Below are 13,992 nucleotides of genomic sequence, written 5' to 3'. Positions count from 1 at the left end.
GAGGGTTATTTTGATTTGCTGCCTGTAAATTACAGTAGTATTGTTTTTTGTCTTGTAAAATTGATTTTTTTGGTTTCGTTCCTGGATTGCCTGTATTTAATGTGATCTTGAGGGTCTTTAGAAGAACGCCATAAAGCCCATGCTTTGTTTCTAAGGGTAATTTTGAGTTTAGACTCTATAGAAAGCCATGGTGCAGTTTTTGCCTTGGTTCTCTTTGAACGAACAGGTGCATGCAAATCAAGGATCTCAAGGAATTTGTTGTTAAAGTACGCTACTGCTTCCTCTAAGGGGGGGGTGTTTTAGAATAGACCAATTACATGAGTTTAGTTCTTGTTGGAATTTGGCAGGGTCAAAGTTTTTATTGTTTCTAACCTTTCTGAGTAAGGGTTGTTGGGAATTAATGGTTTTGTGCTTAATTACATATGTGAGAAGGTGATTGCTTAGGCCATTAAGGAGGGTACCAGATGTGTACAGTTGGGGGTGACTGTTTATGAGTACCCAGTCAAGTATACTTTCTTTTTGGTTGGGTTTACCTATCCTGGTAGGGGTGGATATGATTTGTGTAAATGCATGCAGGTTAATATGGGTGGTTGAGGATTCTAAGGAACAGGTGCCCCAGTCTATGTTAAAGTCTCCAAGTAGTAGGGTTTCTTGGGGGTAGTGACATGATAACCAGTGCAGGATATCTTCAAATGTAGATATATTGTTACCTGGGGGAATGTACATACAGATGATATTAATGCATTTATTTTTATTAAGTTGCAATTTGGTGGCAAGAATCTCAGAGTTATTAATCTGAGGAGGTTGTATTACATCTATGGTGACATTCAACTCAGATTTATAGAGTACAGCTACCCCACCCCCCCTTTCTCAAAGCATGATCCAGCCTGTGTATGTTGTACCCAGGTGGTAACACTTCATTGTCTTTAGTGTTAGGTTTTAACCAGGTTTCAGATAAACAGAGAATCTCAGGGGAGTGGACATCCAGAAGTGCATGCAATTCATGTACCTTGTTATTAATGCTTCTAATATTGAGATGACAGACTAGGAGAGAGTTAGTTGGCCTATTAATTTTAGGTTTGTAGCTTAGATTATAAGTAGAGGGGGTATGTGTATCTGAAGTGAGTGGGCCAGGGTTGGGGTGAATATCACCACCGAGTATTAGGTTGACTCTATACGTGGTGATGAACTTCAGGAATTTGTTTATTAGTTTGTGGTAGTGTTTAGATCTAGAGCTAATGTGCCTGGGGTTGAGATGTTGATAGACTGAACAAGATGTTGGATAGGACCTGGTACTGTAAGTATGCTTGAAGGTGGGAGGATTTACAGCTGGGGTGATAGTATGGCCTTTTGGGACCTGAAATCCCGTAAGAAACTGGTTTTCATAAAAGGTAAGGAGGTATGGTGTGAACAAGAGGGGTGTGAACAAGAGGGGTAGTAAAGAAGAGTATATCATTATATGTGATTCAGCTAGTGAGTGAAGGAACTGTTTTACCTGGTGATGCAACACCAGAAGATAGAGTGGTGAGGTAAAGGTACTGGAAGGGGGATGGGAGAATGCCAGATGAAAGCTAATAGGTGCTATTAAATGTAGGTAGTAGAATAGGGGTGGGTGGAATTATCCCAGATGAAAGCAGATAGGATCTAGAAAGTGGGGGAGTGGCTATAGTACTATAAATTTAGAGGTACTGGGGGGCGGGAGGGAATTGGGGGCAGGGAGGGGAGCGAAGAGAGCCCGAGCGTAGCAGGGCTATTGCAGTTTACAAGGTTTCCTAAGGTGTCCTAAAGCTATAAGGTAAGTATTACAGCTCTAATGTAAGAGTCGATTTACTACAGTTACAGGGGAAGGAGGCAACCACTCAAGTAGAAACAAAGAGCCCTATGGCTGACCACTATGGTGACCTGCTTAATTACAAAGCACTGTAAGTGAAAGCTTAACAAATGCTTTTTGTGTATAACCTACTCTGTTTAAATGTTGAGAGAAACTGATTGCAGTCCTGCAGACACCGTTTTGTAGGGAACTGTAGAGTTCAACTAGGAAAAGAGAAAAGCAGAAATTCTAGGGTAAGCATGAAGGCAACAACAGGCAGTTATTATATAATAATGTATTCAAAAAGGTTTGGTGGGGGGGGGGGTAAAGTAGCATACTTCAGAATGAACTAAGATTTATAGCTAAGAAACCTAAGCAAGAGAGCAATGCAGTAAATAAACATTTGCCAGATTTTAAAGATATACCAGAAAAACTAAATCAATTATTTACAATTGTACAACTGGAAAATTGCCAGTAAAAGCACTTCAGGTATAGCTAGCCCAAGTTATTCAAGTCATAAAAGCACTTCTTCAATGAGTGTGTGCAATTTAAACATTAAAAAACACATGCAGGAAGGAGGAGCTCTGATTATACACTTTCTCTAGGTACAGGTTCAGTTTAAACACAAATATTACCACAGAAATGCAGTAAAGTCACTAGCTACTTATAGAGCCTCTGAAAAACAAAATAGAGCAGTCTGTGCAGAACCAGAATTTAGCAGCAGGTCATTCAGTTACACAAAAAACAGTAAAAGATCCATACAATGAAGAAACTTACACTGAGTCACACCAGATCAGCCAAGGGGGGAAGAGAGAGGGAAATCCTAAGCACCTAGATTTGAAAATGAAGCCTGTACTGAATTGTAGCAGTTTAACCTGTTTGAGGAAAGAGGGGGGTGGGGGAAAAGAGAAGGCAGTGGGAGTGGTTACAGTTAATACCCTGATTGACTCAAGACACCACACCAGAGGCAAGTTGAATGTAAGGGCCTAAAATCTGCACTCAGCACTGTGTTATTTACACTCAGTACTTTAATGTTACTTGCACTCAGCACTGTAATTTCACTTATGTTTAGCAGGAAAGACAGACCAACAGTATACAAGTTTGGCAATTTTTACAAGGGTTGCTTGTTCAAATGTCAGGCTATTGCAGTTTACAAGGTTTCCTAAGGTGTCCTAAAGCTATAAGGTAAGTATTACAGCTCTAATGTAAGAGTCAATTTACTACAGTTACAGGGGAAGGAGGCAACCACTCAAGTAGAAACAAAGATGGTGACCTGCTTAATTACAAAGCACTGTAAGTGAAAGCTTAACAAATGCTTTTTGTGTGTAACCTACTCACAAAATTAATTACATAAAATATCCTGATTCAGTGAGAAAACCTGTGTCCCTGGGCTTCTCCCCATCAAGGTCACACAATGTGTGTGTAGGTTATTCATTTTAATAGAAGTGACACAACTTGCTAGTGGTTCTTGATTAATGAACTGCTTGCTCAGACTGGAACATGTCAAACAGTGCTTTAAAATTACTAATTTTCCTAGTTGCCATCAAGATATTTAATGTGTACTAGACAGTCGTGCTTAAGTGCTCAATACATTTAAATATTATTTGTTCAGTACGAAAATCTCACTATTGATGGATTTCATAAAGGTCATATTTTGAGAATAGGTAATTACCCGAACTGCCTACGTATATATGTGTGTGTGTGTGTGTGTGTGTGTCTGTCTGTGTGTGTCTATGTGTGTATATATGATAGATACATACATTTATATGGCATCAGTACTGATCCCCAAATGAAAATGTAACTAAATCAGTAACGGCTGGGCATACTTACGCGAAAGTGCTTTTCAACGAAGAAGCACTTTTGCGTAAGTATGCCTGTTGCGGAGGTCATACTACTGTGCGGATAAGGAAAATTCCCTTTTCCCCACTGTAGTGCGATCTCAGAGTGAGAATATTAAAGTAGGAGGATGTGGGGGGGGGCACATCCCCCCAGATGGGGTGCGGGGAGGCTTGCCCCCTGCAAAAACTTTAATGTAATTTTTTTTTTTTTGCTTGTTTAACACACTTTAGCAAAAGTACTTTTTCGGTGAAGTGTGTTCAGTGATAGTAGATTCGGACTGTTGAACTTTCATTCAACAGTCCTAGATCCATACACAGATATATATACATATATATATATATATATGGGTCTACCTGACAACGTCGAAAGCTTAGAACGCCGACAATGAGAACGCCAGAAGATCGAAAACTGAGAAGACCGACGGATGAAAACCCCGACGTTGAGAACACCGACATGGGAAAAGGCTGTGTAAGTATGCGGTAGTGACGGACGTTAGGGTGCGAGTAAGGTAAGTGTGCGATATTGACGGTCTCTAGGGATAGGGGTGGGTTAAGTGAGTTAGGGTTAGGGCGCGGGTTAGGTGAGTGTGCGATAGTGACAGTCTTTGGGTTAGGGGTGGGTTAAGTGAGTTAGGGTTAGGGCACGGGTTAGTTAAGTGTGCGATAGTGATAGTCTTTGGGTTAGGGGCAGGTTAAGTGAGTTAGGGTTAGGGCGCGGGTTAGGTGAGTGTGCGATAGTGGCAGACCTTAGGGTTAGGGTTTGGGTTAAGGTTGTAGGTAGTTGTGTATGTGAGGTTTAGTGTGGGTTTGTAAGGATTTTGGTGTGCTTGTGTTGTGTGTGTGCTTTTTGGACAGGGGATTTGTTTTGTTTGTTGATTGTCGGGATTATGGTGTGTCGGGCATGTGAGGTTTCGTGTTTGTGAACTGTCGGTTATGTGGTGTCGGTGATTTTGTTGTCGGTGTTGTGGTGTGTCGGTGTTGTCAGGTAGATCCATATATATATATATATATATATATATATATATATATAGCGCTATATACTCCATCTTATAAACTTATACCATCTCACTATGAACTCTTCATTACTACTTACACTTCTCATCCCCTCTACCACCGTGTTAACTCTAATTCTACTATACTATACTACCTCCTATTCCTCCACTCCTCTTCCCCCTTCTCTCATGTCCCACTACACCTCTTCCAGCCCCCATCTCTCCCTCACAATACCTCACTTCCATACCATCTCAGCCTCATTAGTCCAACCCAATCACCTCTACTACTTCAAAGTAAAGATCTTACCCACCTTAACAAAACACAACTTCCCTAAACCTCTTTCATATCATCCCCCACACTCCAAAGGAAAACTAAATCACCTACTACCCTCTTTCTTCATCCACTTAGTTCTAGCAGGTGATATACACCCTAACCCTGGACCTAGTTCCACTAACAACCTCATCCTTCCAAAAACTACCAGCCTCAAATGTCTTAAATTAGTTACTCTCAATGCCTAAAGTTTATGAAATAAAGCAACTAGCTTCCATGCCTGGCTTTTAACCAGAACCAACCTGACATAGTATCCGTCCCTGAGACTTGGTTAAAACCATACATCTCTGACTCAGAAATTCTACCCCCTGATTACCAAGCCATTAGCTATGACCGCATGAATAGAAGAGGTGGAGTAGCAGCCTTGATATTCTCTAACATACTCCCCATTATTCCATACCCAAATCCCACCCCCCATTATTCCATACCCAAATCCCATTCCTCAATTTAACAATGCAGAACTTGTAATAGGTGTGCTACAAATGAATAAACATAAATGTATCTGCATCACATCCCTCTATATTCCCTCAGGTAACAACACTACTACTTTAGAAGAAATCCTCCAATGGGCCTCAACTAATATTAACCTAGAGACCTACATTCTAGGTGATGTTAACTTAGACTGGAATAAAATTAACAACCAAAATCCCACCATATCTGTCAATCTCTTCAACTTTACCCAATTTACTAACTCTATCACCAGACCCAACAAAACCAATCCTCCAGGATCCACTCTGGACTGGATCTTAACTACCCACGCTAACAACATATTAGACTCATGCATCCTTCCTGACTCTGTTAGTGACCACCTGCCTTTATCCTCTGAGCAACCATTTCCTCCCCTCACCAGCACCAGTATATACATACTCATAACTTTACAAACTTCAACCCTACAACCTTCTCTAACACCCTCAAACAAACCAACTGGAACACTCTAAAAACACTCCCTCTAGATAATGCCGTTGATTATTTCAATTCCACCTTCCTAAATGTACTTAATACCTAAGCCCCTCCACGATCTATACGAGTCAAACCCAACCCCGCACTATGGCTAACCAAGGAAATCAAAAAAACTTATGCAACAACGAGATAAATGCTGGAAACTTTCTCAGCACAATAAAAATCCTGAAACCCTCCTTAAATATAAGCAATCTCACCAAAAGACATATAATCAAGGATAAACAATCACACTATATGAAACTCCAAAAACCCCAAACAATTCTGGAACTCCATCAAGTCACTGCTTCACCCAGGCACCAAAACAACCCTTGCCCTGATACTGCTACGACTGACCCAGAAATTGCCAGTCTCTTCAACTCCTTCTTTATTAACTCTGTAGCTGAACTAAGTCCTTCCCAAATACCCCCCACACACACGTTAGTCACTCTACCCCAGCCTCTCAACCCAACCCCCCCACCTTTGAACTTAAACCAATTTCGACCTCCTACATAAAAAAAACTCCTCAGCAAGCTAAAACCCTGCTCCAATGCCCCCAGATAACATTCCCTCTAAATTCTTAAAAATTGCTGCAGACAGATGGCATCACCCTCCCCATTAGCATCTTAATCAACAGATCCATACAAGAATCTTATGTCGCCAAGCTTTGGCGTGCTGCCTTTATACATCCTCTTCACAAAGGTGGTAAAAATAATAATACCTCAAACTTCCGCCTCATAGCCATCCTCTCCCCAATATCAAAAATATTTGAAAAATGCATTCACACCCAACTAATGCCCTTCCTAACTACAAACCATCTAATCTCACAAACCCAACATGGCGTCTGCCCTGGCCATAGCACTATTACTGCTCTCATCTCATTCTTAGATATAGTCAACCACGCCCGCGACTCTGGAAAAATAATTTCTACAGTTTTATTAGACCTCTCCAAGGCTTCCGACACTATCTCCCATACCCATCTTCTCAGCCACCTTGCTAATCTAAACCTTTCTCACAATTCCCTGTCCTGGTTTTCAAGTTACCTATCTGATAGATCTCAAGCTGTAAAATGGAAGAAAGGCACCTCAGACTTCCTTCCCACTCCTACTGGAGTTCCCCAAGGATCTATTATTGGCTCAATGCTATTTAACATCTTTGTCAATGATTTCTACTCGGCCATCCCAAATACAAAAATAGTACAATATGCTAATGACTCCACTTTAATCTGCTGTGCCACCAACTTCCCAGAACTTCAGTCATACACACAAACCGCCTTCTCTGCCTCTGAGGACTGGATGTTGCAAAACCATCCATCTCTAAATGCTAACAAATCCAAAATACTACTCTTCACTCCCTCAAAATCCTCCCCACATGATAAAAATTCTTTCCAAATTAGAAGTCACAGCAGTTCTACTATAGAAATCGTTCCCTATGCCAAACTACTTGGGGTCAGCATAGATGAACACCTAAAATTTGACACGCATATTCAACTAAATATCAAGAAAATACATCAAAAACCTGGCCTACTATACAGAAGCATCCACTATCTTACTCCTTCTACTAGACAAACCCTTGCCACTACCTACCTTCTCCCCTTTCTATTGTATGGTGCACCTATACTAATTAACCTATCTGCCTCCATCGCTTTCAAAATGGAAAGTTGTTGCAATAAAATCTCCAAATTTGCCATAAAAGCCAAATACTCCTCCCACCATTGCTCTGCCCTCCACTTACTTAACTGGCTTGAACTTCCCAACCATCTCGACTACCTCCAACTTACTACTCTCCATAGGCTATTATTTAACCCTACTATATGCCCTGCTCTCTCCAACATCCTACAACCTTACACCCCTAACAGGCCACTTAGATCTTCCCACCTAAACCTTATCACAGTCTACAAGCCAATCCGCCCTGCTGGACAGCACCTCCTGTCCTTCTCCCTAGCCAAAAAATAGAACTGTCTCCCTCCTTCTCTACATACTATTGACAATTGGGAGGGTGGCCTAATGGTTAAGGTGTTTGCCTTGCAAACATAAGGTGCAGGGTTTGAGTATCACAAGGGACAATTGGCTAGGCTTAAAATGGCTCGCAAGGGCAGTTAGCTTAGTACTAATCTATGAACCTATGAATATTGACAACTTCATATCACATCTTCATTCCTATTTTTTCTCTAACTGGAAGTGCAGTTGCACCTTCCCCACCTAGCCTTCTCTCTACATTCTAAATCATATTTTCCCTGCTTCCCCTTTGCCTACTACTTACCTCCTCCAGAAATGACTCTTCAGCGTTATCTCATGTGCATTTTGTATACATTGTATCTAGTTTGCTCCCCCTGTTCTGTTATCTCATGTACATTGTGTATACATTGTATCTAGTTTGCTCCCACTGGTCTCCTTTCCCTATCATGTGTACCTGCTCTGCCATAACTACCCAAACAAGACACATTTTCTATACAACCATTGGATTTTTTTCCTCTCAACATATGACTTACATGCGAAGTTACCAATGTACCAGTTCATGTCTTTGATTTTATAATGTATCTGCACCCTCAATATTAACTGTAACATGCTTACCTTATGTATTTGCATCTTTAATTGTTACTTTAATCTGAAAATCTAATATTTACTATGTAATGTTGGAGATTTTCTTCCCGAGCCTCCACTGAAAACGTGCTCCTGAGCCCAGTGGACCCCCCCCTGGTTATCAAACTGAAATAAATAAATAATGAATGAATATATATGTATATATATATATATATATATATATATATATATATATATATATACACACACACACACACACACACACACACACATATATATATATATGTATATGTGTGTGTGTGTGTGTGTGTACACGCATGTATGCATGCGTGTGTGTGTTTTTATATTCCGTGTATTACTGTGCCTGCTGGAAACGTTTTTTTTATTGTGGAGCTTTTCCCCACAGATCTCTACTGAAAGGGGGATCTTTTGAGCACAGTCAGACTATCCCAGTAAACAAATGTAAATTAGTTAATCAAGTTTACCCTATTTATTTATTGTTTATTGACATTTGATTACTGGGAAAGTCTGACTTGTTAGAAGCCCATTTTCAGTTAAGGCCTGGGGAGAAAAGCTCTAAAATTATTTCAAAACATTTTAAGAACAATAATTTTAGAATCTACAAAAATAAAACAAAGATATCTGCAGTCTAAATAATTTTAAAGAATTAGTCATAACATAAAAATATTGGTTAACCATCAATCAAGTAATATGACAATCATTTAATATTTAGAAAAATTTCAGACAGTTTGTAGAGAAATTAAAGCTAAGTCAGTCTAATACAAACATGAATTGGAATACAAATTAAGGAAAAACAGGTTTATGGTATATTTAGACAGAAAGGAAGTGAGTGAAGAAGGGAGAGTAAGGAGGTGTAAGGAATGAAAAGGTATTTGTTCACATTTAGGGATAGAGTTTATACTGGTTTTGAGCAAGAACAGAGCCAAATCTTAGCTAGGAAGTCTAAGATTGGAAGGAGGGTATTGACCTGAATGTTACAGGTAAGGAGTTCCAGGCCTTAGCAACCTTATATGAGTACAGACCATGCCCAGCAGATTTGCTGGATTTGTAGACAGGCAGGAGTTTTTGATCACCTATCTAGAATTTATTTGACATATTTTGTAACTGAGCAAACGCAGTATGCACAAGCACTTCATTTTGGAGATGATGCAAGAAAATTGACTGGTTAAGTGACATGTTCTGGTCATACAGAAGGTGAAATGAAGTTAGAGCAGCCCAAACCAAAACTAAAGGATGAAGCTTATTAGCAGTTCACAGCCTCCCTTATATTTGCCCCCACAAAAGATGTTTCATTTTTCTTGTAGCTATTGAATTGGGTCTATATCATCTTGTCAAAAGACAAGTTCAGTGAAAACGTCTTCATTGACAAGTAAACAGCGAACACTGCAATCGCCAAACAGGCACACCAGCTACTTTTTTTCCCAGGGGAAAAAGCACTTGGCTGTCATTGGGGATTTGCCCTTTATCCAACTGTAGTGCGATCTCAGAGTTGGCTTAATTAGTTAAGGGGATGTGGGTGGCACAGCCCCCCACTATGTAGGGTTTGAATGTTTGTTTTTGTTATTAGGCCAAGATCTTTTTTCCCCTGGGAAAAAAGTCACTGATATGGCCATTCAGCATTTACAGGTTTCGCTGTTTACTTATCGATGAAGATGTGTTCACTGAACATGTTTTTTGACAAGATAATATAGACCCATTGAATTAGCTTGTCTATTCAGTATTATAACAGGATAAAATACAAGTCTAACTTAGATTCATTAATTTTCAATAATTTAATTACATTTTTTTGGATGGAGAGTTGCTCCTATGCCCCTTGGCTACTGGCCGTAATGTCCTACCAGTCAGACATTCCTTTATCCAGAAAGTTTCACTTAAGATCAGGCTGAAAACTGCCCTGATGGGAGCCATCTTTCTAGCAGCCTTGAGGATACTAGCTTTCCAGGCAGTTAGGGCATTTTTAGTGACCTAACCTAACCTCTGGGCAGGGGAGACATGTGATCCGCATAAAGGCAGAGGCATAAACATCCGTCCTCATGCAAATTCATGCCTTTACATACCTGTGCTAAAGGATGTCACTAGGCAATAGCCTGGTGAGCCTAAATCAGACCCCCAAGGCTGTGCATTTGCACCACTATCCCTACTCCAAGGGATTGTTGCAGCACATGTGTAATTCCATTTCACTCCACCATCCCTCCCTAAAATGGGTATGCTCCAGTAGTGAAGCTTGGGGGGCCGAATGGGGCAATTGCTCCAGGCACAATGTTGGGGGCTGCAATTAGCCATCTAATCAATCATCCCAGTCGCTCTTTAGTGCATGCTGGCTTTTAAAAGCCAGTATTACATTTTTGATTAAACTGAGTGATGTAGCATTCCACGTGTGGTCTAAAAATGTAATAACCAATTGTATTACATTTCTGATCAAACTGAGTGATGTAGCGTTCCACGCATGGTCTAAAATGTAATAATCAATTGCTACATTGCTAGCAAGCAGTTTGCTACAGTTTAAAAGTAAAAAAAATATATTTTTCTTTTCTCTATTTTTAACTAAAATCTGAGAAATGAGAGTTTGGGCACAAGGCATGGAAACTTTTTTTTTTTTTGCTCGGTGCAGGAGGGCAGGAGGGAGAGAGCATGTATCTGGCCATCTGGATGATCGCAATTACAAGGAGTGGACCTTTTGTTCTTTAATTAAGAGCTGGGGAGCTGTGGTATTGAGAGTAGCCCCAGGTGCATGTAAAGCCAGGTACTGACAGCTGCATCAGGCAATCATGCCGCTAACTCATCTCCAGTCACCTGGCTATGTGTAGTACTTTATCCATCTCTGCTATTAGACTTTTCATTTAAATACATTCTGACAAAACATAAAATGATTTTAGATTCCTTTTTCAAGGGAGCCTAGGGAGAAAAGTTCCTAAAAGTACATGTAAATTGAACAAACTTCAGACTCATAAACTACAATGTTTTTGCGACTATAAAATACATAGTCTTTTGATTAGATTAGATTAGATTAGATTACTTAGGCAGGCATACATTAGTAATAGTCATAAAGGATAGGATGCACATAACTAAGCAAAGCAGCCATAATCCAACAACAGATGGATGAGACTCCAAGAATGAAAGAATTTCCAGTGGTAAAGCTGTTGCATGGTATTGAGAACAGCATAATTAACAGCATTACAGCAAAAATATTAGCTTCCAGTTATTCTTTGGAGAAAATGATATACCTTAAGCTGAATAGCATCATCTGAGATTTACTGGGCTCTGAGATGTCGCGTGAGATGATACAGAACAATATCTGTGCTGCTTTTGTGCTATGCAGTCCCTGAGACGAAATCCATCATAGAAAAGTATCAGAATCTGGAAGTTAAAAATGTAAGTCGACATTCAGGCAGTCAACAAATTAAAACATTTTTCTGCTTTTGTCTTACATATAGCTGTTGTGCGGCAGTAATTTGTAAATGTTTAGTGTATTTAAAAGTCCACTCTTTAGGTCTTCTTCATTAGCAGGAGTTCTTACATTTGAGAATAGTTGTTTACAGGTATTTATAGTCAAACTGTGAATTTTTGGAAGCCCTTGTTATGGGATAATGACTCTTAGCTTGTGAATGAAATCTTTAGCTGTGTCCATATGCACTTTTGCTAAGATAAGTATTTTTACTGTATTTCTGCTCCAGTCATACGTCACATCCCAAGTAACGTACTACTGTATCGAGAAGAATAAGAGGACTCCAGACTCATCCTTAACAGCTTCTTTGAAGCAGGGGTTTAGCCAGACATTTTGTCACAACTAGCACTTCAAACTGTACACTTACCATGAGTTGCACCCTGTAAATTTCAGCCGTTGCCTTTCTATCCATAAAAAAATTGCTTTTAGAGGCATATTTCTTTGTATAGGGATTAATGTTGCAGTCTTTACTTAACAGTTTTTTGTGAGCTATGTAAATCATAATGTTTCTGTATTGCTCTCTCTCCTGCAATTTAATATTTCTTGTTATTGAAAATCTAAGCTGCCTAAAATTTAACTCACAAAATATAATCCATCAAAGGGCATACTTTTTGCTCATATGGATTTTTGTCCATTTAATAAATCGTTCTGTGTGCAAACTGAAGTCACTGCACCATAAGGTAATGAGTGTACACTCTGGAAATTACACATTTCCCTTTTATTATCTTTATGAATAACAGCTGTGTTGATGACTGGTTCATTTTTGTTTTTCTTATAAAGGAAGTTCCATATCATTCAAACTCAAACTGCTAAATTTCTAATGTTTTTCCAATTGTTTTTACTGAACATTGATTTTTAATTTCTTTTGATGTTATTATTTTCTTTTCTGAATCTAATTTTCTGTTTTATGTGTTCACTAGGACTCTGATCTCGTAATCATCACCATCTTGGACGAGAATGACAATCGACCTATCTTCACTCAGAATGTCTATCAGGCAGAAGTGCTTGAGAACTCTCCTGCAGGTTGGTAACAAGTAAAGGAAGGGAAACAGGACATCAGATCACTGAAACAGAAAGTTTTATTGATACCTAATTTTGTTGGTTTTGGACTGAAAACATAAAACAGGCATATAGCTCAGACGACTACAGTTAATGAACACTACAAGAACCAGTGTCATACATTCAGATGGATCCATTTTTATCCTAGAGTGAGAGTAGAAGAAAACAAACAGAAGCATTATCTCCTTACTAGGTGAGACTGGTATCAGCACAGCGCTGATTAATAAAATGGCAAAGTGTAACAGACCGCGGGCTGAGCCTTGATGGGTTACAGAGTGGTATTAAAACACTGCCCTACCTCATTTGCCAACTTGTGTCCAGTCTTTCATGTAGTTTTTTTAATATGAAACATACAATATTAAACAAAAGTTTAGAACATTCCAGTCAGTCCATAAAATCACAAAAACAAGCCAATACTCTTCTGTTTCCTTAAGTTCACATCAGTATAAATTACCACTACAGGATTAAAAATTATAGAAAAGGTCTGAGAAAATTCAGCTTATCATTACAATGACAATTGCAAAATAGTCGTCCCAATTACGGGTATCCTCGTTCTTTTTCCAGGTCACCACACAGTACCCCCTCCCATTAAAGTACACTCCCATTTTTACCATGACATCCCAACATTCCTGGTTGCCTTCCACTCTTGTTCCTGCCCCCTCCCCAACACTCAGAACCTTCTTCTCCATTTCACTAGGTAGTGACCGTAGATCAGTGTGCGTATTGTACCTAGTCAGACTGTAGCTAGATACCATGTACATACAAGTTACTGAGCACATGCAAGATCAGTGCCATTTTGTATAGTCAGAGTGAATGCAGCTGTGAATGGAAATGCACATGCGAGTGTGTTTGAACTAATGAGTCAATCAGTTAGTTTAAATATATATTCCAGTTACAACTCCTGATGTGTTTATGTACAATAAGCAACTTGAACCCATCACAATGACTCAGTGTCTCATTTGAATACAAGAGACATGCGACATGGTGTCAGAATGGGATCCAAAGTGAAGCAACTCG

The 13,992-nt window shown here is 39.5% G+C and overlaps 1 protein-coding gene across 1 annotated transcript in view; it reads left to right on the top strand.

Moving 5' to 3' along the window:
* CDH23 (cadherin related 23) overlaps positions 1–13,992 on the top strand; it is a 2,508,764-nt gene that overhangs the window by 2,061,916 nt on the left and 432,856 nt on the right. Inside the window, exon 24 of the mRNA XM_044056944.1 lies at positions 12,837–12,939. Within this exon, the coding sequence (XP_043912879.1) occupies positions 12,837–12,939 (103 nt within the window). The remainder of the gene's footprint in view (positions 1–12,836; positions 12,940–13,992) is intronic.

The sequence above is a fragment of the Protopterus annectens genome, chromosome 14.part0, assembly GCF_019279795.1.
Source record: "Protopterus annectens isolate FY-2018-M chromosome 14.part0, PAN1.0, whole genome shotgun sequence".
Classification (NCBI taxonomy): domain Eukaryota; kingdom Metazoa; phylum Chordata; order Ceratodontiformes; family Protopteridae; genus Protopterus; species Protopterus annectens.
This window is presented reverse-complemented; position numbering and strand designations above follow the sequence as displayed.